Source organism: Bactrocera latifrons, unplaced genomic scaffold (genome assembly GCF_001853355.1).
Source record: "Bactrocera latifrons isolate USDA-ARS-PBARC rearing strain unplaced genomic scaffold, ASM185335v1 scaffold_149, whole genome shotgun sequence".
In the NCBI taxonomy this organism is placed as follows: domain Eukaryota; kingdom Metazoa; phylum Arthropoda; class Insecta; order Diptera; family Tephritidae; genus Bactrocera; species Bactrocera latifrons.
The window spans coordinates 685,434-710,627 of NW_017534952.1; the positions used below are offsets into that span (position 1 = coordinate 685,434).

A 25,194-nucleotide genomic window follows, 5' to 3' on the forward strand; every position below is an offset into this window, starting at 1 on the left:
GCCGTCTGACATTTTACGCGTAATCAATTTAAAAATAATAATTAGATATTTATGTAGTGTACTGAACATTGCCATTGCGCTGTTGTACCTGCCACCTATCTGACGACGACAATCTAACGGATAATCAATATAGTTGTCAAAAATTGTACAATTATACAATAAGGTAAAATAAATTCTTAAATGGTGAAACAAACCACCGGTGACATCAATTATGACTAGATCACAAACTAAATGAAGAATTGCCTTGCATACACACACACGCACACGCCCAACCGAAGGAAAAGCGACAGCAGTCAACACTTTTATGCTAGGAACAAATTAAAAAGCCCAAAAAATGTGCCCACGACAAACGAAAATAAAGTCATGGGCAAAACGTTCGATAAGAAATCGAGATTTCAGTCAAAGTGCTCAGCGCTTATTAATAAAAATGATTAGCACAATGTGTGAACTCAAAAGAAAGCATTGATAATGGGGCCCCCGTAATTTGTGAGGAGGTGTAGCCGGGCAGTGGACTTCATAATGGAGTTCGTATGTGTGTGTGGTACAGGTATGAGATGGATCATAGTGCGACGATCGCCGGCGACAAATAAGTAACTGTTATAGTCTTACAGCAATTGCGCCAAAGTGCCATATCAGCTTGTTTCCACCAACAACTATCCTCCACTGGCATTTTATTAGCCGATTGCCAGATTTAATGCGGTAGTAGTTATTATTAATAACCTAAAATGAGTACTCAGCACATGTAACGGARCACAATTGTCAATTGTTCTGAATAACGGGCACGTAACCTGACAAAATACGACTAACTGTTATAACGTTGGTGATTAAGTTAAGAAGTGATTTGCTGAAATATAAATATATATAAATATATATATATACGTACAAACATACATCTATGTGCATATGAATATAAGTGGAGCAGTTTGTGATGTGTGCTAATGGTCTCTAATGTGAGTGTGCGGTCGCTATACATATATGCGTATACTATATTTAAAACAACACGTTGTACATAATTCGGACATATGTACATCCTATGTAGTGGATAGAGAATGGAAAATCAACTTTTAATACATATTTTATTATAGAGTTCAATATTTCAGCTCGCCTAATTTCGTATTCGTCTGTAGTGAATAACATTTCTTCCCTCAGAAAATCATCGAATTGAACACATATTTGAATATCCATAGAGCTTTCCGATTCAAACATATACTGCACTTAAGTATATTCCACCTTTACATAGTTAACTGAATGGTTTTGCTAAATGCGACTCATTGGACTATAGAGCTGCGTTCTAATTTTATTAATTCTCTATTAAAATCGGAGCATTTTACATCGATGAAAATGGCTTCCTTTTATCAAGCTACCATAACCATATAATTTAAAATCCTTTCTAAAGCTCAAGACTTTAATTCCGTTCTCGATTTCGATTTTCTTATGGGTTTTGTTATTTAAATTTGAAGACTTGAGTAAGTAAGTGAGGGKACTAACAAAAGTCAACAATATTTCTCACATAATTTGAGTTAGTAATTCATGCAACGACGTCACTTCAAAACAATGCAACTTTATAGGGCTTGTAMTGCCCCAATATGTATCAACATGTGTATGTTGGATATACGCGTATTTACTTACATCTGTTCTGCATTATGTGCCCACTAGTCGGTGTTTTCAACAGATCATGCTTCAACGAATTGTTATTGTCTTTAGGTCCTGTRCTCCAACGTAACTCCGACATAACCATTTTCACGAATTATGCACCGAAATATTTTGCTTTTCCGATCAATTATCTAATTATTATATCTAAACTAACTCGATGTTATTTAAAGGAGTATGRGTTATCACTATAATGTTTATATTTCTAATAGAGTAACCGAGAGAATGTTTTAGTTTGTTTTACGTTCGATTTACACGTAATTTACTTTATTCTTTTTCACATATGTACTCGGAGTTGTTTTCCGCTCGAGTGTCTGAGCGCTTGTGTAGAGAGCGTGACCTAGCGCGTTTGTGTTTCGCAGAAAACTGAAATACAAATAAGATGATTTCCCACAAAACACCTCGATGCTCGACGCTCGATTCTCGACTAAGCTTTCCAATAATGTTTACTAATGATTATGAATCGTTGTTGTTGTTATCAACTAACTGGCTCGAAATTTCACGCGCTTGCCGTGTAATCATATGTTTGGTGCCTTAGACGGATATATTGGAGTCACTTTATTGCCTTTGAACAGTTAAACTGTGAAATGCTCGTGGAGCTGATGACACATATACTTATGCATGTGCGATACTTGATTAGTGTAATGCAATGCAATCGAGTTCCTGCTCGCTCACTCGATATGTTATTTTCTGACTGCGTTTTCGTGTAGTTTTATTCGAGTGCCAGGATGTCAACAGCGATGAAGATGTGTTTCAGCARACAGACTTCGATATTCAAATTGTTGGAGACTCAACTGTTCGAAGATCCGACCCTTAGCGTGACTGAATTACAACTGTTTTGGCCGGTCTTCCTTATGATTGCCATGAACTTAGTTTATTGCGTTCGCCAAAGGTTTGACACATAAATGTATACGTAGCTACATAGGGCGATACGAGTTGGTTGGTGTATGTGCAGTCGCATTTGCATTTTCTTACTTGATTGAACACTTTAGGAGTTTGAGATGGCAAATTCTCATTTCTACCCCAAACTCCGGTCACGTTTCTATATGATTTCACTCTTTCTATTTTCTTGCTTTGGCGAATTTTGTCTTTCTTTAGATTTCTCGCACTAGGGGAAACATGGATATGCGCGACTTGAAGTGTCGTTCCGGGGATGAAGTCCACAAAAGAATCGAATTCTACTCACAGCCGGTGAATGCGAATGCGAACACGAATGCGAATGACTCTGTGTTTGATAGAGAAACCGTAAAACCAAACGCGTTTAACTAGTTTAGCGACGAAACCCCAACTGACATCGCTACTTTTCAAATGCTCCACATCCGACAATGAATGAGTGCGAATCATTGCGGATACAACACACATACTTACGGAGCTACGAGCTATGCGCTCAAAGAGAGGCAAGCATTTAGCAAATAAGAAAGCATGAAAGAAAAATTGAAGATCCATTTTTTATTATTTACACCATTTACGACATTGTTCATATAGAATATTCCCCTTATACCTATAAGATTAACATATTTCATATTTTAATCAAATAGGAGACGTGCTCTTAGCCACATCCCCCATGTGGATCAAATGGGTTCCACATACGCTCCAGCTCAGTTGAGCGCAAATGGTTATCATTCTCAGAGAGTGCATGGCCTTTGTGAGTGTGTTGGTTTGATCGGTGAGTGAGTGTGCTATGCTACACTCGAGCCGAGTTCGTCGAGAGAGTCTTAACTCTCGTTAAAATATGAAGCCAAAGTGTGGTGTTTGGGTGACGTCTGTTTGTATGGCAACTTCTGCACATGTGCATAAGTTTGTATGTGTTTGTGTGGCAAATGAGATTGTAAAGCACGCGCCAACAACATTTTATACATTTTAAAATTTTACTATACCCATTGGATTGTGCGGCTACCGCCACTAACTGACTGACACAGTGGGTGTGGCTTAAAATTTAAATTTAGTGATTTTATTTGCTGAGGCTGTTGTGCGCAACGGAACAAGCAGAGAACAAAGAAGCACAAGCGGGGCTCGCCAACGCCATTCGCCGTTCGCCATAAGCGCTTGCACTTGAATATCGGCTGTTTGGAGCGATGGGGATTGTTGATGTCAACTGCTGCTGCTTCTGCTCTGCTGCGTCTGCGGATGGCTGGCGGTTGGCGGCTGRTGGCTGATGGCTGGGGTGGCGAAGCACTATTGGAACTGAATTTAATATTTACATGCACATGCCTATTTGAATGCACACACACTTGTGCATATATCCATTTACCTACGAGCACAAATCCGTATGTGTGTATGTAAGTACATTTTGCATTATGAAAACTGTCTTTAATATTATAGAGATGATTTTTGTTGGGCATAACACACACATACATACATATATGTATATGTATATGCATATAATTTTATGAACCTGGATATGTACTAACACATTGTTATCAGCGTATAAATATGTGCAAAAGGTACGCATGTGTGTCTTTATACATAAATGTGGACTTTTACATTCATGATATCCCATTTAAGTTTGCAAAGCTGTTTATATGGATACGACTGTATGAGCGAGTATGCATATAGACATACATACATATGTATGTATATATGCACATACTGTGGTCTAAGCCCCCATTTGCTGGGTTCTAAGTTTTTCATTGGTCAGCATATTAAATTTTTGATTTTCCTTCGCTGTGAAAACCCACTCGGTATTATTATTTTTTGTGAATTCCCTGCTTTATGAATTTCTTATTGTCATAATCCCATTTCACATAGATATGTATGAATATACATACACGTATACACAATGTAATTTACTGAATAAATACTGCAGCCAAACATTCCAAACATTCTAATTATAAGCTCCTTTCACACTTATATGCATATGTATAATRACTTTTAACTTTACAACCACCGATTACACCAGTCTATTATTTGTTCTACCTACATACTATGTCTCGAAATAATTCGTACGGTTTTTTAAGAAGGAAATAAATAATTTCATCAAGTTAGAAATAGATTAGATATTTCATAGAAAATGGCCAATAGATATTGCACAAACATAAGCAATAATGCAATTTTTAACTAGTTGACAACATTTTAATCATTRTTCAGTAATCAGTATCAATAATTTCGAAATGCTATATCTGAAAGATTGATCGCTAAAATATCTAAGTCTGGGTCATATCTGTATATATGTATGACATATAAAATACTAAGTTAAATTCTATTCTATAGACCACTTCTGGACGTTTACCATATTAAAAATTATWTTAAATTTTACTGCCCCARGCGTAAGGTTTATTATGCCCCGAAGAGGTTGTAATAAGTTTGCCATGAAGCTCCGAGTAATCTGAAAAAAACTTTGGGGTACTGATAAAATATATTCTCGTACACATATCAGCATGAAGAGCTGAGGCGATATGGCCTCATCTGTATGGACGTGAACTGGTCCTTCAGCTGTTAAGAGTTTGCTTTAGAATTTAGCGAACGTCGTTTTCTCTTCAAGAAGCTGCTCATTTTAAGGAACCGCCGATATCGGACCATTATAACRAACTGATCGGTTGACATTAAGTACCTTTAAGGAACACTTTTATAGGACCAGATAATTGTAGATATACCAGAAATACTGGGGCTAAGACTATTATAGCTTCGGTGTAGCCGAAATTAAAGTTTTTTCTAGCTTTTTTTAGTTTTTATAAGTACTGGAACAGTACATACTATTTATTATAGGCATTTTTGAATTATAATTTCTAAACCAAACCTTCCTGTAAGCATAACCGCATTGATGTGCATGCACATATGTACCTTTGTATGTAGATATGTATGGTTTCGATGCGTTGTGCGSAAAACGCAAACGTAATTGAGGTCTTTGTTTCACTGAACAATAAAATGGCCTTGGAAAAAACGGACGCTCCCAACTATTTSATGACCAACAATTTTTTGTCCGAAAAGAAACTCTAATTTTTATTCAAATGAACCTACCGGACTTCAAGCGAATAGCCATAAAGTGCATAAAGCAGTAGTGTTTTTCCTCATTGAAACATCAAATAGTCAAATGTTAAAAAATAACGCTAGAAAGTCACTTTTTATTATATTCACCTTTTTTGATTGTAAAATTAAGCAGAACAACAACAGCGGCACGAAAAGCAATTGCTTGAACTACGAAACAATCGTAGAAATTTTCGGAAACCATAAAAACTGGCATTCAGTTGCAGGTAAATTTTGGTCAACCGCGACAAGAATCCTCGCATTTAAACTGCAATACCGTGCATCATACATTAAAACATACATACATACATACATACTGAAAATACTGGTGCATTGAATTAGATGCAAGCAATCTGTTGGAGCGTTTTATGGTTTCGGTTTTGGTTTCGCTCTACCGATGAGTTCTAAGCCAAGGATATAAAAAAGTATGATCATATAAACATAAAGGCGTTGAATATGATAGTTAAGAAAAGAGTTTTCCGGCAAATTTCCAACATACCAATACAAATAGAATTGTACGGTTTTTTTTAAATAACTCAAAATCGTGTGCAGACGTTTTGAAGAAGTCTGATCTTGATAGCTGCATAGACATGCCTAAATTTCTAATTACCAATCCAATAAAATCCGATGCGACACCGCGTCAACCTAAAACAATATATCAATAATGATCTGACCTGATGGGCCATAACTTATTTGCATAGGTAACATCAATTGCAGTTTCTGCATTCCTTAAAATTGCATTAATTTTGGGGGATTGAAGAAATTTGCGACATAAAATTGGAAGATTTATTTTTTATCTTCATCGTTGCAGGCAAAAATGCTGAGAAATCGTGAGAAAGTACGTTAAAAATGGCATTACTACACTATCGGTAGATTTTCCTCCTTAAAGGGACACAAAGCCATTAAGTGAATAAAAAACGGTAAATGCAATCTATGCATTTTTTCATCAACACTCGCACACACACACACCCATACACACAACGCTAAGGCCAAATGCAGCAGGACAAATGCATAAATCTACCCTCAGATTGTGTAACGACTGCACAATGAGCTGGAACTGTGAAATAGCGCTGCTATGTGCTGTCTCTTATACACATCTAGATGTGTATAAGAGACAGCCCATACACACAACGCTAAGGCCAAATGCAGCAGGACAAATGCATAAATCTACCCTCAGATTGTGTAACGACTGCACAATGAGCTGGAACTGTGAAATAGCGCTGCTATGTGAGTGCGAGCCTAACAAAAAACGCTTACAAAAAGAAATAAAATGAAAATACACAAAATCAGTAAAAACGCCAGAACAAATTTCAGAGAAAATTGCAATAAAAAGCAAATCAATGTAAACGCTATCTGCCAGCGACCGTTGGAAAAGCGTTCATAAAAAATAAGCAAAGAAATGAAAAAGGTAGTTTCTTAAGAAATCTTAACACCAATATGATGAGCTCGATGGCCCGTTCGCTCGTCGGTCCCGTCACGGCTTACTCGGCCGCGCCGCTGSTTGCTACCTGAGTTGGCAGAACCGTTAAAAAATGCTGCTACATGCARGTTCCCTCCATTCTGATTTGCCTTATTGAGTGCGCTGAACGAACACTCGCACACAACCACAGRCACATGCGCCGATACTAATAAAGAAAATGTGAAAAAATGCAAAAAATTGATGAAATGTAAAAAGTGAAAAATTCAAGTTTGTTATATAAAAATAGGGGTAGCTTTCGGAAATAACAAACTCTCGAGCAGTTACAAAGTAGCGTTTATGATTCGATTTTGCGCCAAATTGCATAGAATGCAGTTGTATTCACTGAGTTCTCAAGCATGTGCGGGCATCCACATTTTTACAATCRTAGTATGTATGYATATATTTGTATATATTATATGTATGTRTGCATATGTTTGAAGGCTTGGGAATATTTGTAAGTATTCGGTGACTTTTTGCCCGCAGAAATAAAATTTGAAAGGCTTAAATTTCAAGTGACTTGGTTGTGTAACGGAAAATTTCGCAAAACATATTTTGTTTCACACAGATATGTACACATATGTACGCAAAGAATTATCTACATTTACTCGTACGAATTTAGAAGCGATTTGAAAGAAAGTTAATTGGTTCTAAGTTTTAAATTCACATTACACATAAGTATGTCGCGTGCTTATATCTGTCTCAATCTTTCAGAATCTTCAATGTGTCTTATAAAATTTGACTACCGCCTACGCGCWTCCATTACAAGGAGTATTTGAAGATCGTTCGCCTAGTCCACTTTATGTAGCCCAGCCGCGAGCAATCAAGTGGCAGCAGTTCAGATCTTCCTCTAAGTCCCACAACGACAATATTATGATATCTGCTTAAGGTTCCATGGGTTTCAAGAAATCGAACTTCGTTATTGTCTTATTAAATTCCAAAACACCTCTAGAATGTCTAATCAAGTTGATCCAAGCAATAGTTTCGTAAATACAGCCTTGAGAACTCGTGGCTAGCTAGGCTAAGTCGGTTGCCAAGATACACAAGTCTTTAAGATACAATTCTTAACGACTTGGACGAAGAATTTCGATTACAACTATTTGAAGAAAAGTCGCGAAACTTTCATTTTATTTTTTTTTTTTTAATGTCTGCCAAAAATTAATTTTTCATTTTTTTTCTGCGTTCAAGTTGTAAGTTAAGGTTTCAACTAAAAGACGTATTTTGTAACCACAAAAAAAATTCTAATAAAATATTTCATTTTTTATATGAAAAAATTGTTGAAAAAAGGCTGTTTTTTACCCGAGGAAACCCATGTAATCCGTTAAGAGTAAACACACCAATATCGATAGCATAGCATTTTGGAAGCTGCTTTGTTTTTAGTATGAAGAAATTTACGTCTTTTATTGAAGATCCAATTATTTTTCTTTCTTCCTCTACTTTAGCATATTGATATTACACAAAATCAGTCGATGAATCAGCAAATTAAGTTTTGAATGGTTTTCCGATTTCATCTTAAAAAATGTACCATCATAGCACAAACTCCATTTTGAAAATCAAAACGAAGAACTCTTTATAAAGCACAGATCCAACATGTCTGTATTCTATGTATGTATGTACACACAAGTGAATAAAAAAGCAACCAATAGTCAACTCGCATATAAAAATAGGCGAAGGATATTCAAATTGCAGAAGGGTTGAAAATTTACATAATCTAAAAAAAAGCAGCCATGGAGCGCACACATTCTTGCCTAAAATCGTTTGTCGTTTTTTGCTCAAATCAAAACCGCTCTCAAGCACATACCGTTATATGCCAATGAAAGCGCTGCTGGCGTTTCACTTGCCATCAACCGCAAAGCGAGCAGGACTGGAACCCTTTTCCTCCACTCTGCATATGAGAAAGCACTATGCATATGCTCAAATACCCAAAAAAAGGGGTGGATTTACATACAGATATAGGCGCATAAAAAACAGCATGCCGAAGGGTAAAAGCCATCAAATCAAAATCAAGCGATAAAAAACTCCAATCAAATGCATAATCGCTTGCATAAGTATTTGTGGGCGCATGCATGTATGTGCCCACTTATATTTCCATACATTCGTGCCTGGAATGTACATAGATATTGGGATTAGATTTAATAGTTCAAATTGTTACTGAAAATACAATAATAGCAAAATTTTGAACTACTTTTTTGAAAACTTTTATTCTACTTTGTTTAATTTTGAATACTAAAGGAGAGGCTTCAAAAATCGGCGAATTTTCCTCTGAACCTGGCTCCGGCTGCCTCGGTTTCTATATTCGTTTGCGTAAAACTAAATTTTATCGAATAGGAAAGGAAATTTGGAAGCTGCAAAAACAACTCAGTACAACTACTTATGCATTTGCTTGGCAATATTTCAGTTATGTTATGTATGTATGTGTGTATGTGTAACAATTGAAAAATTGCTATTAATTTGGTAGGAGAAGAATGCCAAAGACACAATGTGTGTTGCAACAAAGGCAGCGTTTGCATGGTTACGGCCAGGTATAAGGCAAAGTCACTGTGCGCTGGCGAAGCTAACAACAACAACAGTAACTGTATCGACGCCAGCTATTGTCAGCTCGTAAAGAAAGGCACCTTGTCAGCGTGGGAACAGCAGGTTTCTCAAACGACAAACTGGGAGGAACCCCTAACAGAGTACCCACACACACATGCTCTCATGCATCCGCAAGTAAAAGTGAATGCATGCAGTCCTGTTTATCTTTCTTATTTCGCACTTCTTTTCATGCAGCAATGATTTACTCTTCAAATTATCCTTGCCTTTGTGCATTTCTTCGAACATCCTGCCTATGCAGAGCAAATTACAATGCAAATGATCTGCAATAGGAGTTTCAGGTGAATAATGCCGCTGCCGCAGTCAGTTTTCGTAAATATTTCTCACATTTATTACGCAAATCGGATGATTGCTACTCCGATGCTTTCAATCTAAAAAGTAGCCATTTCAAGAGTTGTCATCCACACACATTTCCAATAATAAGATATTTAATTGCTTCTCTGAACCGAGCGATCCCAGTTGGACTCGTAAAATATTAAACAAAGAGTCAGGAATTCTATAAAAACACTTACAATTATGATGAAAACCGGTTCTAATTAATTATTACATAATGAAATAACACACACACACACTTTCAAATGCCACATATACATGAGTATGCAAATGCATGCAATTAGAATCGTACAAAAAGTGGTTTAGTGCCCCTGCCTAGGCAGCACGCAGCAAACGGCAAAAAGCGAAAAGTCTGCACGTATGCAAAATGTTCATAGCAGCTTTTATTGCCTTGGCCGAGAAGTGCATTCAGTGCGCAGAGCGTAGTTTCGTTCATTTATTGCATTACTCTGTTGGCATGTATATGTGTGTACGCGCATGCTATCTCCACTCACCGAAGCGAGATTTTTTGCGTGCCAAGTCACAATAACTTATTTCTTCTGTTTTGAAACTATTTTTAAGTAATAATACGAGTAATAAGCTGGAGAAAATTAGAAGAATTGCGCATCGGCGCAACGGCGGTTTCTGCACATAAATGCAACATATGATGTTGGCGCTTTCGAGGTTTTTGAACCCACCCACGAACGAATTCGTGTGAATATCAGTGTATTCACATTTTTATATGCAAAGTGCTCTCTTTCTTATATGACACTATTCTCAAATAAAACTAATAATTTAAAAAATAGTGATTCCTTGTTAATTTTTCAATGCAGTTATATATTTTGTCAAGCATTTATGTATAATATAACACATGGTTTTATATATAATATTCATATATGGTAAACGCATATGTACTTATGTATTTAATGAATCTTTGTTTGTAATCAAATAGTAAAAAACACATTCGCGCATGCGTGTTCGAGCGAAAGTGGCAGCTGCGCGAAATCCATTGCATTCAAATAAAATTAATTTAAAAAGGGTGGCATCGAACCACCCTTTCGATCGTGAATATCAACCCTATTTTGCATTTGATTTCATAATTTCACTCGCATCTACATACATGCATACACGTGTACATATGTACATATGTATTAACCTGGCACAAGATTTGCTGCCAAGTTTCCAAAGGATTTCCATAAAACATTGCAGCCAATGAAAATTAAAAAAAAAATCGAAAATTACTCTGACAGCATTTAGTGATAAATGTGAAAAATATATGTGTGTGTATGTGTATTTTTTTTTAACTTTTTGTAAGTGCACATATGCCTATGTAATTCACACACACGCACACATTTATAGAGACATACATATTTATATTTTTTTATTTACAAAATGCCACATCTGAATGCACGCAGTGTCAGATGATCATTGCCTGAAATTGCTACAATGGCAACAATAAGGCCGAGTAGAAAGGATTCGCCGAAGAAATAAAAAATCGAAAATAGACAACAAATCGAATAAACATTGTCGGTGCTCACATTGATGCGGCTGACGCGTGCTCCCGCGCCGCTTCCTATCCGCGATGCGATCGTTCCAATATCGTACACGTATTAGGGCGTAATAAACTCTGATAGTCGTGGCGGCAGCCAAACGTTGCTCATGGCACACCATGTGTCAACACAACTTTCGCTAGGATTTCCAGTGTTGGCAAAGCTGCCTTGTGCCGCGCAGGCGCAACTATAACTGCTTGTACTTGGCTGTTATGTAACCCAATACGGCGCACGCGTTATTGTGCCTCTACCACAATTTAAGGGTTACTTTCATTCCCCGAACATTACGCAGGTAATCACACAAAAGCAAAAGCAAAGTGATAAAAGGAGCAAACATTTCAAAATACTATTCTGAATACTATCAGTATCTCAACACGCGCCGCACATACATGTATGTTTGTAGGTACATACATACACTTAAGTTTAACTGAATGGATTTTAAATTTCATACTGTGGCCATTTATCATCATTTAGCATTTGTTACTATATACTATATGCGTGTACATAGGTGCACATGGGTATGTGCCTTCTGACACTCACACACACAAAGAATCATTTCGTAGATTCGCTGTCTGTACAGTTGCCTTTGCGATTATCCTCCTAGTGATAGTTGGCGCGTGCTTCGCTCGCTAAAGGATTGCTTCCCCAGTTAACTAACACATACAGATACATGTATGTAAGTGCATGTATGCGTGCTTATTACTTAACACTGGAGCATCTGAATTTTTGCCTATATACATATGAATCCAGATGTTATTTACTTKAATTTATGAAATTGTTTACATACACCTTTGTATTGAATTTCGCAAACAAGCACTCAAAAATGTCAGAAACCCTAAAATCATGAAAGAAAAATCACTTCTACACCTTGACTGAACCCTGTATTGAAGGCAGCTACATGAGTTTAATTTCTGGCATAAGATAGCATTAACTGGACAGACTATAATCCAATAAGGAATCAAGTAGAAAATCATTTCATACTTGAACTCCTAAAATATAGAATATACTAAAAGAAGTTCGAAAAGATTCCCAAGCTTAAATTATGTTTCGCATAGCATTACTTTTTTTGTACCTGTTGTAACGGAATTCAACTAATTCTTGGATGCAGAACAACTGCACTTTTATAGACATAAGTACATACAAGTTATGCGTCAAGTGCTGCCCTGGCGGCTCAACTGGCAACCACACGCTGAAGTCAAAAATGTTTCTCTGTAAGCTAATTAGTGCATATTTGATGTAGTTTGCAACTGTTTTGCATGCAGTACGCCCGCCCACTCAACGCCGCCCTCACCGGCCCGCACTCGCGGGTGTTTGAGTACGCACGATTCCTCGAAGCGTAGAAAGGCACGTAAATTTAAATGCAAGCAAATACGCCGGTGGTTAGGTGAGCGAACATGCAGTTTTTGTTTACGTTCACTCGACGCCCCAATTACGCCTCTGCCACAGCCCCCTGCTGCGCCTGCTTGCTCCTCTGCGCGCCGCAATTAATTGTATGTTAATATTTTGCATGCTAATTACTGCCAATAACTCCTACATAGTAAATAGCTTAGTTGGTGTGCATGTGTGTGCGTGTGTGAGTGGCAGTTGGCTTACTCTCACTGTTGCTTAACACACTCGCACTCGTACGTACTCATAGATGCGTTTCTCCTTTTCAGCAATTAAAAGTATGAAATTTAACCCTGAATGCAAATGTGCGTTGCGTTTATTGTAAAATGTGTGCAGCGAGTTGTAAAATAACAGTGTAGAATGCAAGCATTGTTTTGTCAGCATTTTTTCGTGCAGACACACGCTTATGATGCTCACAGTGAGTGAGTTTGATGTGAGCGGTGCTTGGGATGCACTCACCTGCATACGCATATGTGCGCATACATATGTAAGTATGTAAATTCATCAGAAATTATTATATCGGTGTTGAAAAGGTGCGTTGGTAATTAATTTGTTTTCTTCAATAATTAAAAACGGTTGGTATTCACTCCTGTTATTATCTTAGTCGCACATCTTCTTCGATAACGGTGTAACGTGACTATATACTTATCTCTTTACAAGAGTTCTTTTCGTGTTCAAATCAGATTTCAAATATTTTATATTAGCTATCTATATTACGAATCCAAATGACCTCTTAGATCACCTCATACATGAATTTCTGAAGCGAAGAGCTCCCAATTCTTCGCCTTCATTCAAACTTTCTTCCAAGCCCAGTTGTTGATCAATGCAAAGCTTTTACTAAACAATTGAGCCCAAACTTTAATCGAATTGTTTATATACATATAAACTGAACTCCTCTACTATGGATCCCCCCCATCACGAATTTTAATATAGAACTCAGTACATTTTTGCTGAAAACCAGCCACTGGAAGTGTAGTTCTAGACCCTGAAGAACGCAGAGGGCGCAAAAGCGTATAAAGTAACCTAACCATGACCAAAATAGACACAACAATTAGAAATGTTTGCATAACTGTGAATACGCCCAAAAGGGTTTGACCATTGGGTGTAACCCCATTCTGTAACTGTAACGTGTAGTCAAGCATTTGCGCCAACATTGCTGATACAGATTGGCTGAGCCAAGTGGATGGGGCTCTGAAATCTCTACGATTCGAGTAGGCGATTTCAAAATGACAGTACGTTGCCGGGCAATTAAGAAAGTATTTTGCTTTTCCCAACTCCGCATTCATATTGTTGTTTTATTTTTTTAGTGTATTTTCTATTGCGGCTTTGGGCCGTCAGCTTAACTAATTACTCTGCAGAAATAAATAATTGTTAGTCGTCGTCTCAGTTAGGTTGCAAATTAATGTCTCCTATGTACAAACAGTCGCTTCTGTTGCAATGAGCTCAGCTATGCAGTCAAATGCACGTATCCGTATGCAATACCGCTTGTGCATATATATGTGCCTAAGTGCAACTATTCGTCAGATATTGCCTGTCAATTATAATTAGTTTTGGCTCTTGAACACTTACCAAGAAAAACTACAAGCTGTGCAAATGCAGAGCTGCGTGTCAGAGACATTTTTCGTTAATTTTTTTTTTTGCTGTTTTTTGTTTTTCTTTTAAGTTTTCTGCTAAGAACGAAATATGTATTTTCATATCGCATGCTCATGAATTTTTTTATTAGATTAATATAGTATGTAGGTACATTAGTCATGTACATATATGTATATACATATGTATATGAGTATGAATGTATGCATACATATAACGGAATTCACGACGGTGTAAACTCATTAAAAATATCAAATATGATATCTCGCAAATTATAAGCGAATATTAGACACATTGGTAATCAGCTACTTTGAATCACATTTTGTAATTTGCATTTGCATTTCTTGGTATTCGACTCGCGTAAAGCCTCTGCTAAAAATCGATGGTCCAAAACATGTTAAGAAAAGTTTTTAAAGTTTATGTAAGTGCACAGCCGGATACGTACGTTGGAAGTTCTATACAGTCGAAAACTCAATACACCATCGGTTCCTAGAGCGTAATGATGAATGAAAACGTCAATTTCGAACCCAAAATCAATGAGGGTCAAAAACGGCGAATGCTTAATTATAGACTTAACATATTTATTTTAGATTTTTTATACTGGAGTAAAAGCCTGATCTTTATTTATATGAATGACGTAGTATCTAGTTTTATACGCATTCATTGCATTAACACTTTGTTAGTGTTGTTGTACTCTTGTAGAGAATGAAAATGCAATTTTTGTAGAATCATCTGACCTTGCGAGAGCACTGTCCCCTAAAATTGCAATCTGCGAAATCAGCACCTAACACATGGCAAGAAACAACAACTTGTATGCGTTTATGACAAATAATTATTATTTATTAAGCTATTTATTTTTCTTATTCCTTGTTCATCACAACTTTTCTTACCTGCCTCCCTCTGTCCATGCAACACTTATAAAACCCATTTCATAATTCACCGCACTTATTTCAGTGACTGCTCGTCAGCCTCTTATACCACTTTTAACTCCTCATACATACATACACACATACGTACGCAACCTACAGACATTTGGTCGCGTGTGCCTTTGTTGTATGCATGTGTGTGTGTGTGTATATATGCCATTCATTTTGTAGCCTCTCGTCTAGCTTTGTGTCGTTGACGGATCGTCACTTTATGTTGGCTGCCGTGCCGGGGCTCTCCAAAGCAGTGACAACAACAACCAATTGGTGGAATGCTAGAGTTAATGAACGAAAGAGGCAATTTGCGATTTGTGAGTAAATAGCTCAATTTACTTACTGGGGACGTGTGGATTTGCATTTAAAACGAAGTACTAGACAGAAACAGAAAACATTTGCGTGTCGAATTAAATTTCCTTAGTCAAAAACGAAATGTACTTAATCCGTTTGGAAAATTGTTAAGAATTAAATAGAAAATTCGCGAACTTTAAGCAAATTGTAGTTCAGATGAACGAAATCCAATGAATCGAGTGAAAGAATTGGTTACTCTCAGCTTGACTACAATCATAACTGGTATTTGACTTTTGAAACTTACTTCACTTTTTGAATTTACATTGTGTTTAATCTGTTGTTCAAATAAAAATTTTCCAAATCCTCTCGAAAATTTATGTACATCGGTTAGAAATCATACAACTAACGAGGGTGGTGGAGCACAGTGGACCACTTGCCATTTACCAACTTCTAAGAGAACTCACAAAGACCAACGGTTAGATGTGAGAAGCTCAAATGGCTCCGCCGTTCAGCGGTAAAATCGACTGCGGAGTCCTGGCAATACGACTTCACACTTCTAAATTTGTCTCGAGAGCAAGGTAGATTCGAGAGAAGGGTAATACCACCACCCTCTTATCGATGCTAATGTAAAGAAGGTGACTACATTCTCCAGCGATAGATCTATTGTTATGTGAAAACCCGAAAATATAGTATATAATAGTTTGTGGTATGTTCTTAGTTCGACGGTATCCATCTTCCTTAACCACTTGAGCAATCTCCGGAAGGCAAATTTCTCCAGCTTTAACTGCCAGGATCCAGAGTAGAGCGATATGCGGAGCTGGCACAGTTCTGTTGCAAAGGAATCTGAGGACGAGGGACTTGAGACTTGATTCAAAGCCAAGCATCAATTTATTTAAGATAATTATTAATTGAGGCAATTATATATTGTTTATTATTATATTTGTGAGCATGTACTAGTACTGCAGCTCAAATACGTATTTCTGTATGTATGTATAAATGGAAGTGTTATCCTGCATTACCATACAGAATAAATGTAGGCGAAAGAATATATGTACGTAATATTCGTCATAATCATAATGATAGCCTTTCGGAAGACAAAAGACAGCAGCAGATTGTCGATTGGCAAACACACACACACATGCACAGGAACAAGCAAGTAAACATGAAAGCATCAACGACCAGTAGGCGATGGTAAAGAAGAGGAAAGGTGAGGGGAAGTCATCTCATTCGTACCTGTCCTACCATTGGCTGCAGTTACAGCCCAGGCGAGCTTCGAGCAGCCACAAAGTAGTCCTAAGATGACCCAAACGATCACTTGCGCGATCTGCACAACTGAGCCGAGCGAGTATGCGTCGTTACCGCGCACGTTATGGTGCCGCACGTTTCATGCAAATTAAATGGAACGTACGCGTAGCACAGAAACAAATATTCCCATGGCCGTTCCGATCTGGCTATCCGACGCGTTGCCAGAGCTTCTTGCTGTTATTGACCATATTGCTTGGTTTCTGTCTTGGTTCATTCATGCACCTCTTCTACTCTCGTGGCTGAATCGTATGTGTACGCAAATGCAGACACACACACACACACACACATATTTATTCGTGTCGGCTGAGTGTCATAAATTCTGTTCGCGATGCTAATATGCACCTTGCTCTTGCACGTACAATAGCTTAAAAGAAATTTATTTCAAAGTGTATACGCGCATATTAGTACTCCACGGCGGTACATACATACAAACATAAGTATATATGCATTTATGTTCATAGGTGCAAGTGTGGTTTTGCTGCTTTTGCGCTATAAATTTGCAAACAGACATGCTGCATACAATACRGCAAATAACTGTTGATATGTAAATGCGATCAGAACGCTAAAAATACACATAATTACGTTCACCCTTTCTAAATAACTGTAAGTAAGCGATTACCTTATCTAATCGCTGTGGTTTATGTGAAGCAGTTATTCATTTGACGAAGCCTTACGCTTTTCTATCGGATAGTAACGGTAAAGTCTACGAGGCCTCATATTATGTTAAATTTCTTAAATTTCTTAGTTCATTATATATTGAGCTTAAGATGATTTATTAACTATGCATATTCGGTTAAAAATACTAATTATAATAGAGGCTAATAAGCTGAGGATAAATTTTGACAAATCAAAAGCTTAGTGAACAATTAGTGTGTATAAATTTGAAATCACCTTCTCAAGAGTTTTAAAATTCTAAAGCAAATAACACTGTGCTACACTAGAAGCACGCCCTCGCAGTATGTACGCACATGTACATATGTATGTATGTATACAGTTTGTCCGGAAAGTAATTAAATGATTGAACCAATCCTTACAATTCTTTAAAAACTTTCAAAATAGGCTCCTTCTGCGTCGAAGCAGCGCTTTCAAACCTTGAAGGCATTCTCCGGAATAATCTTGAGAGTCGGATGAGATGCAGGATGTCCTTCTGTCGTCTCAAAATGCTTGCCTTTCCTCAGCCTTTCCAGGTAAGGAAACAAAAAAAGCCAGGGGAGCCACATCTGTGCTGTAGGGGCTGCGGAAGCGTTGGTATGCCGGCCTTAGTTAGGTAGCTGTAGCAAGAAAGACGGTGTCATCTGGGGCGTTGTCGTGGTGCAACTTCCAATCGGACTTCCACGTAAAACTTGATGTTGACTATTTGTCTAGAAGAAACAAATTCATAGTGAACGATATTTTTAATGTCAAAAAAGACAACGAGCATCGYTTTCACTTTGTATTTGCTCATTCATCAGCGACCTCTTCCCGGCTAYTACTTTTTGAAGCAACATCTGGGTAAGCCTGCTTGATTAAATCAAACGTCTCTGTCGCAGATTTACCAAGTGTCGCACAGAATTCAATCGCGTACCTCTGCTCTAACGAACGCTGGGTTTTTTGGGTTGCTCCTCTTACAGAAACACGTCGCGCGAAAATGTTTGTTYTGACTCTCCAGGTGCTCGTTCRTTCGCTAAGAACGCCCTCTACTGAATGCATCGGTGTATTGTCTCAGGGGAAGAAAATCAATCCTATTACTTTCGGAGCAAACTCTGTATATCTCAAAATGCCGATGCAGGCAAATCGGTGTGAAAATCGAAGGAAGTRGTACTGCAGTGAATGCAAATATTTTCGGCGCACATTATACGAGTATGTTGCATATAAATAAATATAATGAATATCAATACATCGTGCGCTCGTTTGGAGGCGGCAACCTTCGTGGCTAACAATGTGTGGGCTCATTTCGCACAGTTTTGCAGAGTGTGGGAAAACGTGCACTAAATCAGGCACTTGCAGACCTGGCATCCACCAGAGAGCAAAAATAAAACATGTAAACGCCGTACACAGCAAATGCCGAGGAAATTCTGGAGGCTTTTGAAGATTGAAAACCAGCACGTCTTCATTTACTCTTCTGGCATATGTGGGTGCCTATYTGTATGTATGTATGTACATATACATATGTAATATGATTCCTTGCGGTTATTCGATAAATGCTAATTGCCACAAGCTTTTATTGAAAAACGCTTGAAATGTATTAACAGTTCCGAACCCAAAACAGGTGTCTCACCAATCCATTAACCTTAAATGAACACGAAAGTGCGCTTATGCACATTTACATACATACATATGTACACATGTAGTTATGAACAGGACGTGGCAAGAGCAACACACACATACAACATATGTAGATGTCAGGAGACGTCAAAACCAAATTAGCCATTATTTTTAGCGCGCTACTCAATTTAATTACACGGCGCCGCTTTCAACTTTGAAATGAATTGCACCTTCTGCTGCGCGCCATGGCAGGACCACGTCATGACATAACAAAATCTAAAGACTCAGAACCGGTTGGATGTGTTGAAAGCGAGGGCTTTATTAGCGTCCGAAGTTAGCCGGTGCTTAGCCGCATGCTCAGCACGGCGAATTAGAGCCAAAGTGCCGCAGCGCCGCAGCAGCAGCAACACCATCAAATATGTAAGCCAACATCATAATTTATCGCTGTGGTGTGCGGTCCTTTTAGTCACCTTGTAGCGGTGCACAGAGTATACATATTAACAATTACTCCGAGGTACAATATTCATAATGGCATTCGGTCCTTCGGCTCGCACACACACTAAGGCAACTATTGCTAATTTGTTGATGCACCATTAAAGTCTCTCTGAAAAAAGGCCCATAAAAGCCAACACATTCAGATTCCTACAGTAGGTAGATTATATGTGTATACATATATTTACATGTTTTGAATATTTAACAAAATAAAAAATAAATCAGATGATACAGTGTTCCCGTTCATATAATCAAGTACAAGTCGGCTATTTGTCTCAATTACAATTTCCTTTCCATTTTAATTTGAATACCAATTTTTATTGTGGGCAGAAGTCTTCTTAACGGATAATTTAGCGCAGTTCGTGAAGACAACTAGATTTAAAGYGAATTCTAAATATTCCTTTGGCTCTGGAAATGATTGGCTTATTTCTAGAAAACTGTTCGAAAAATATATAATAATAATAAAAAGCGGAAATGCTAATAACAGGTTTTGGCAAACATCACCGGTGATCGCCGTCAATACTCGTCCATTCGCAAGGTCTTCTCGATTTTATTTAATAGCCATCCGGTGGCTACAAGCGCACTACCTTTGCATATGGACCGAGAGACCATTCAACTCTTTTGCCATTTATTTTGGCGCTATTATTTATGAAGATAATTTGTCGTGTACGCACGTTTCCTTCGAAATACATAAATGCACCCATACACACCCATACACACATACATCGTACATCTGTTCTCCGCACCGTTGTGGCTTTCGAATCGCAAGACTGATTTGGATTTGGCGAGTATGCCGCCACAAATGTATAGGAGTTACCCAGAATTATTTCCAATGCTCGGCATTATGTATGGTGTGTATGTGCGTACATAATTGTGAATATGAAAATTATATTAGGCCAATCACTTTTCTTGAACGGTAGTTTATTGAAGCTGAAGTCGAAATAAACAACCAAAACGTCTAAAATCCTCACTCGTATGTACAATATTTGAATGAACAATAGTATGAATCCTCACATACACACATATATGTTTGTATGTGCATAATTGAACTTATATCTATACTCACATCTCTATATGCGCACAGCTCAAACTTCAGAAACATAAAAATTCTATTTTTTATTTTTACAGTTATATTGTTTCTAATCGACAATTTTTGGGCAAATTAAATACCATAAGGAAATACAAGTGCAAAGTTCTATCCCTATATATTAATTTGTGTTTCGTTTGCATACTGTAAAGTGAAAGAATCAGATGGAATTTAAACCTTCTGCGGTGATAACATTCAGACATTCCATAACATCCCCCCCACCGACAATTCATTTTGCTATTCTGACTTCAACACAATGTAAATCCTACACCTCACAGATCTCGTAGTTATGTTTAATATAATTGCTAATAAATATCAATATTTATCCCTAAAAATTTAATGTTTTGTCTCYCTAAGATCTTAATTAACACAAAAGTGGCATTTGCATTTTTCAAAGAACAACCAGGGAAACAATGGAGCATTGTCGCGCACTTGAAAGACAACACTTCAAACATTTGCTGACCCTATGTTATGAAACAAGGGAAGAGGGGTCGTTTTTGGGGTCACAAAACCTATTGAGATTCACGTCAAGCGCAGGCATCCTGAAACCCTTTCGTGAACTACATAACCGCACTCCATCTGGAATCGCTAAAGATCACAACTGGTCTATGCGAGGCTCACGTGCCTACCAGATTAACAGAACCTAACCTTTAGCAACTGACCGTCGATAGACAATGGCTCTGCTTAGATAAGTAGCCAATTTCTGCTCTGCAGTTTGCATATTTTCCTTAGCTTTCATACTTATGCATATACATATATCGGCTAAATGAAAGCAGTTAAATATGTATAGATGTATGTGTGTATGTATGTTTATTTACCCACTCGTTTGATGTAAAACTTACGTGGCCAATGTCTTAGGAAGCTTACGTCTTGCGATTGCGGGCATTTGCAGGGGGTCTCAAACATTGTTGATTGCATGCACGTACTGTCATACATATGTATGTATAGTGTGTATGTATTTAAATACATATTCATATCTGCTTAATCTTTTGCATATAGATGGATTCACCAGACCGGACATCACACTAAATAGACTGTTGCTTAATTAAGGTCTCTGACTACTTCAATGTGTATCACCGGCTCATTGTCTATTCTTCTGTGCGCTGGTCGAAACCCCCTCTCTGCCATGCTAGGAATGGCATTATAATTATAATTTTCAAACACGCTATTTTTACCAAAGTATAGTATTCCATTTTGATATTTTCAATTATTTTTACTTCTTAGCCGCAGCAACACACGCATGTATATCTACATATGTATGAACATACATACGCTTTTGCACAGATAAACATAAATGCCCTGCAGGGAAAACCACAAGGAGTACGTTGACCAATTGTCCAAACCAAAGAGGGAGATAAGCAAGCTGTGGATCTGTTCAAATCCATCCGTAGAAGACACTGAGGTGCAGCTTTTCCAGCTGAGTATGCATATATGTATGTATGCATGGAAAATAATTTCCATAGCGCATTAAGCACATTAAGATTTAATTGCATTGTAAGCGGCTAATATTTGTGCGCCACTAAATTGTTGAAGTGTAAATGAGTTTACCCGTTATGTTGGCAGGCGTTTTTGCACTGCACCATAATTTAATTGATCCCTAGGTGAATGTATAATTGCAATTTTCGTTCGTAAACTAGAATATGTACTAAAAGAACAATGAAGTGCTCTCACGCCAATTACCTTCAAAGGGGACAAAAATATCAAATATAAAAAACCGATTCGTCTACTTATATAAAGATCTAATTTTACTTTGTTAATTGAAAGCTATGTACCCTATAAATATATATTTTCATAAGCAGTTCAAAAGTTAAAAAAGTAAATAAGAGCCAGGGTTGGTKGAGTTAGACGTTTAACCGTTTGGGGCCTTCGGGAATTTATTTGAATTTTTTCAAAATGGAACATGCCCTCTGCTTGTGATTAACTGCAGTCCTACGTACACAATGGTGTATATACATATATAAATATTTATATCGTGATATTGGCGTATGGTTTATGCTAAAATATATCTTCATCAATCATGGCTTATCGTAGGGTTCATTTGGTTTCGTCATGATATTTCTTAGATATACTCTTTATTTTTATTTTTTACTATGTAAACGCTTACTATAAGTGCTAAATGTAAATGCATACTGCTTCTAATTGGATCCTCGCTCCGACGAGAAGGATATGCCAAATCAAGAGATGACTCTTAAAAATGATAATTTAAATTAAAACCTTCAAACAACATATTAAAACAGCCAAAGTCGACATTAGCGAAAAWAATATTGCATATAAGCATATACATATGTATATATAACATTACATACATGTGGCTTTAAGGAAACAWGCATATGTATACATAAATGAAGATAAATTTWGGTAGCAAATTGTGAACTGACCGTTAATGTTTTGCATGCCGCGCATGGAAGGGTTGTTTTGATTGGAAAWCGCTGACGGCTGTTTCGTCGTTGCCGCCTCAAMTGCTACCACTTCTGGACATTCAGCTACCGCTGATCCGCTGACTCCGTCTCTGGCTTTGACTTCCGCTGCAACAGAGGCTGTTGTGATCGCGTTTGCTGTCGCTCCAGGCCCTTTCGGTATATTGTATGTTATTTCATTCAGCGTTGCTGCCAATAGAGATACGCGCGTCGGACTCTTATTCATTGATGAATCATTGGTATTATCTTCACGTTTCAACGCAGACGTAGCGGTAATTCCGATTGGCGCTTGATGGAATTGGTTCGTTAGATCAGCTGGCATACCTGTTGACAGTAGAGAAGAGCGATGTTGCTTCTGGGGCATATTACTGCTGCATATTTCTTGAGACTGATTATCGCAATGGTTGAGTTCGAAATGTCTGGTCGCATTTGAATACCGAAAACTTCTCCAATCAAAAACATCTTCTGGCGAGATATTTGGGGGTGCGAACGCTGTTTGCGACGGAGCTTTCAACCCAAAGATATTGTTTAAATACTGAAGAGGTGTTGGGCCACTGCCACTTGGTGCCATGGAATTGCATTGAGTGTTTATTTGTTGTTGTGTCTCTTTTTGACAGTATGGGTCAACGTTTTGGTGATATGAAAATGTCGCAGTGGCAGACCCTGTTCGCGACCTGACAGYCGGTAAGGACATTTTCTCATCGTCCAACAAATCATGTGTCGGTAATTCAAGGAAATACTTGCGGTTGTGCTTGTCATCAGCATTTAGTCTATTCATCACGCAAATGTTATTGTAATCCAGTAACATGCCGTATGCCACTTGAGCAACAACAATACCCGATTGATAATTTGCTAGCAACAATGGCATACCGAAACCTAACTCAACGATTATTTGACATAAGTAACTCCGACCCTACCACAACCACTCCTAGGCCACATGCATCGTACGTCTGGAAGAGTTAAAAATGAGATTAGTGGTTATAACTTAGACATTATAGATATATATATATATATGTATATCAAAAGTCATTGTGGTAAATATGGGAAAATATCCAAATCCATGCTTTTTACGAACCCTTACATAAATTTGGCACAATGACATTCCTCCACGATTTGATATGTTCCTTGACATCTCCTTGCATTTATTCAAAAGTTATTTTAAGATCGTCAGTGCTGAATCTATCTGGAGAGAATAGATCCTTTTCGGGTATGCGAAAACCATCAACTATATCTTCGACTATAAAAAAGAAATATTGTGCTCATATTCCACTAAACTAAGTACTACCGAAGTTGAACAATGAACCCTTCACTATTCTATCGGCCTAAATTTCCAATGGATCGGAAAAACGTAAGCTTGTAAAAGTGTCTCTTCATGAACCTGCTGGAGTCTCCACATTCTAATCTGCTGTCTGTGAACAGAACATGTTTGAACCGGAAATATTACTGATTTTGTAAGAGCTTTAGAAGCTGTTCTCTTTCTTCAACCATGTTCAAAAGCGTGACTATATATATTGTCTTTTAAAAGGTAAATGATCCACATAAGACCTAATCTGATGTGTACATAATTAGTATAGATATTTGAATACCTTTAAATCTTGTTTTTCTTTACACACATACATACAAATATGAACTTATGTATCGTTGCTAAACTAATTTTTACAATGCATAGTTCATCTATATTCCATTGCGGACATAATGCCATGACACCTCTAAATTTTTAAATCGTATTTCGAGCTTAGTGGCTCTAGGAGATGACAAGACCATAAAGACTGATTGAAGCTAATACCAAACATGCCCACTCATTGCCGCACCGACAGAATAGGCAGCTAATTTTTTTAGTTTCCAACAAATATTGTTAGGTAGTTCGTCGCCCGGACAAATACTGACAAGAAATCATTAAGCGCACATGTACTTCCCGTATAAACATTTAAGTAAATAT

General features: G+C 37.5%; 1 protein-coding gene and 1 long non-coding RNA gene across 4 annotated transcripts in view; one reads left to right on the plus strand and one right to left on the minus strand.

Annotated features, from left to right (window-relative positions):
- LOC108965787 overlaps positions 1-25,194 on the plus strand; it is a 185,499-nt gene that overhangs the window by 143,383 nt on the left and 16,922 nt on the right. The gene's annotated exons all lie outside the window — the stretch shown is intronic.
- Positions 1-25,194, minus strand: part of LOC108965778 (protein nubbin) — a 38,228-nt gene that overhangs the window by 8,433 nt on the left and 4,601 nt on the right. The window contains exon 2 of one of the 2 annotated variants that reach the window (XM_018928380.1): positions 23,217-24,205. In XM_018928380.1, the coding sequence (XP_018783925.1) occupies positions 23,217-24,123 (907 nt within the window). In that variant the 5' untranslated portion in view covers positions 24,124-24,205. Of the gene's footprint in view, positions 1-1,629; positions 2,924-23,216; positions 24,206-25,194 lie in introns of those variants that run through there. The other variant, XM_018928381.1, reaches the window with a different exon arrangement.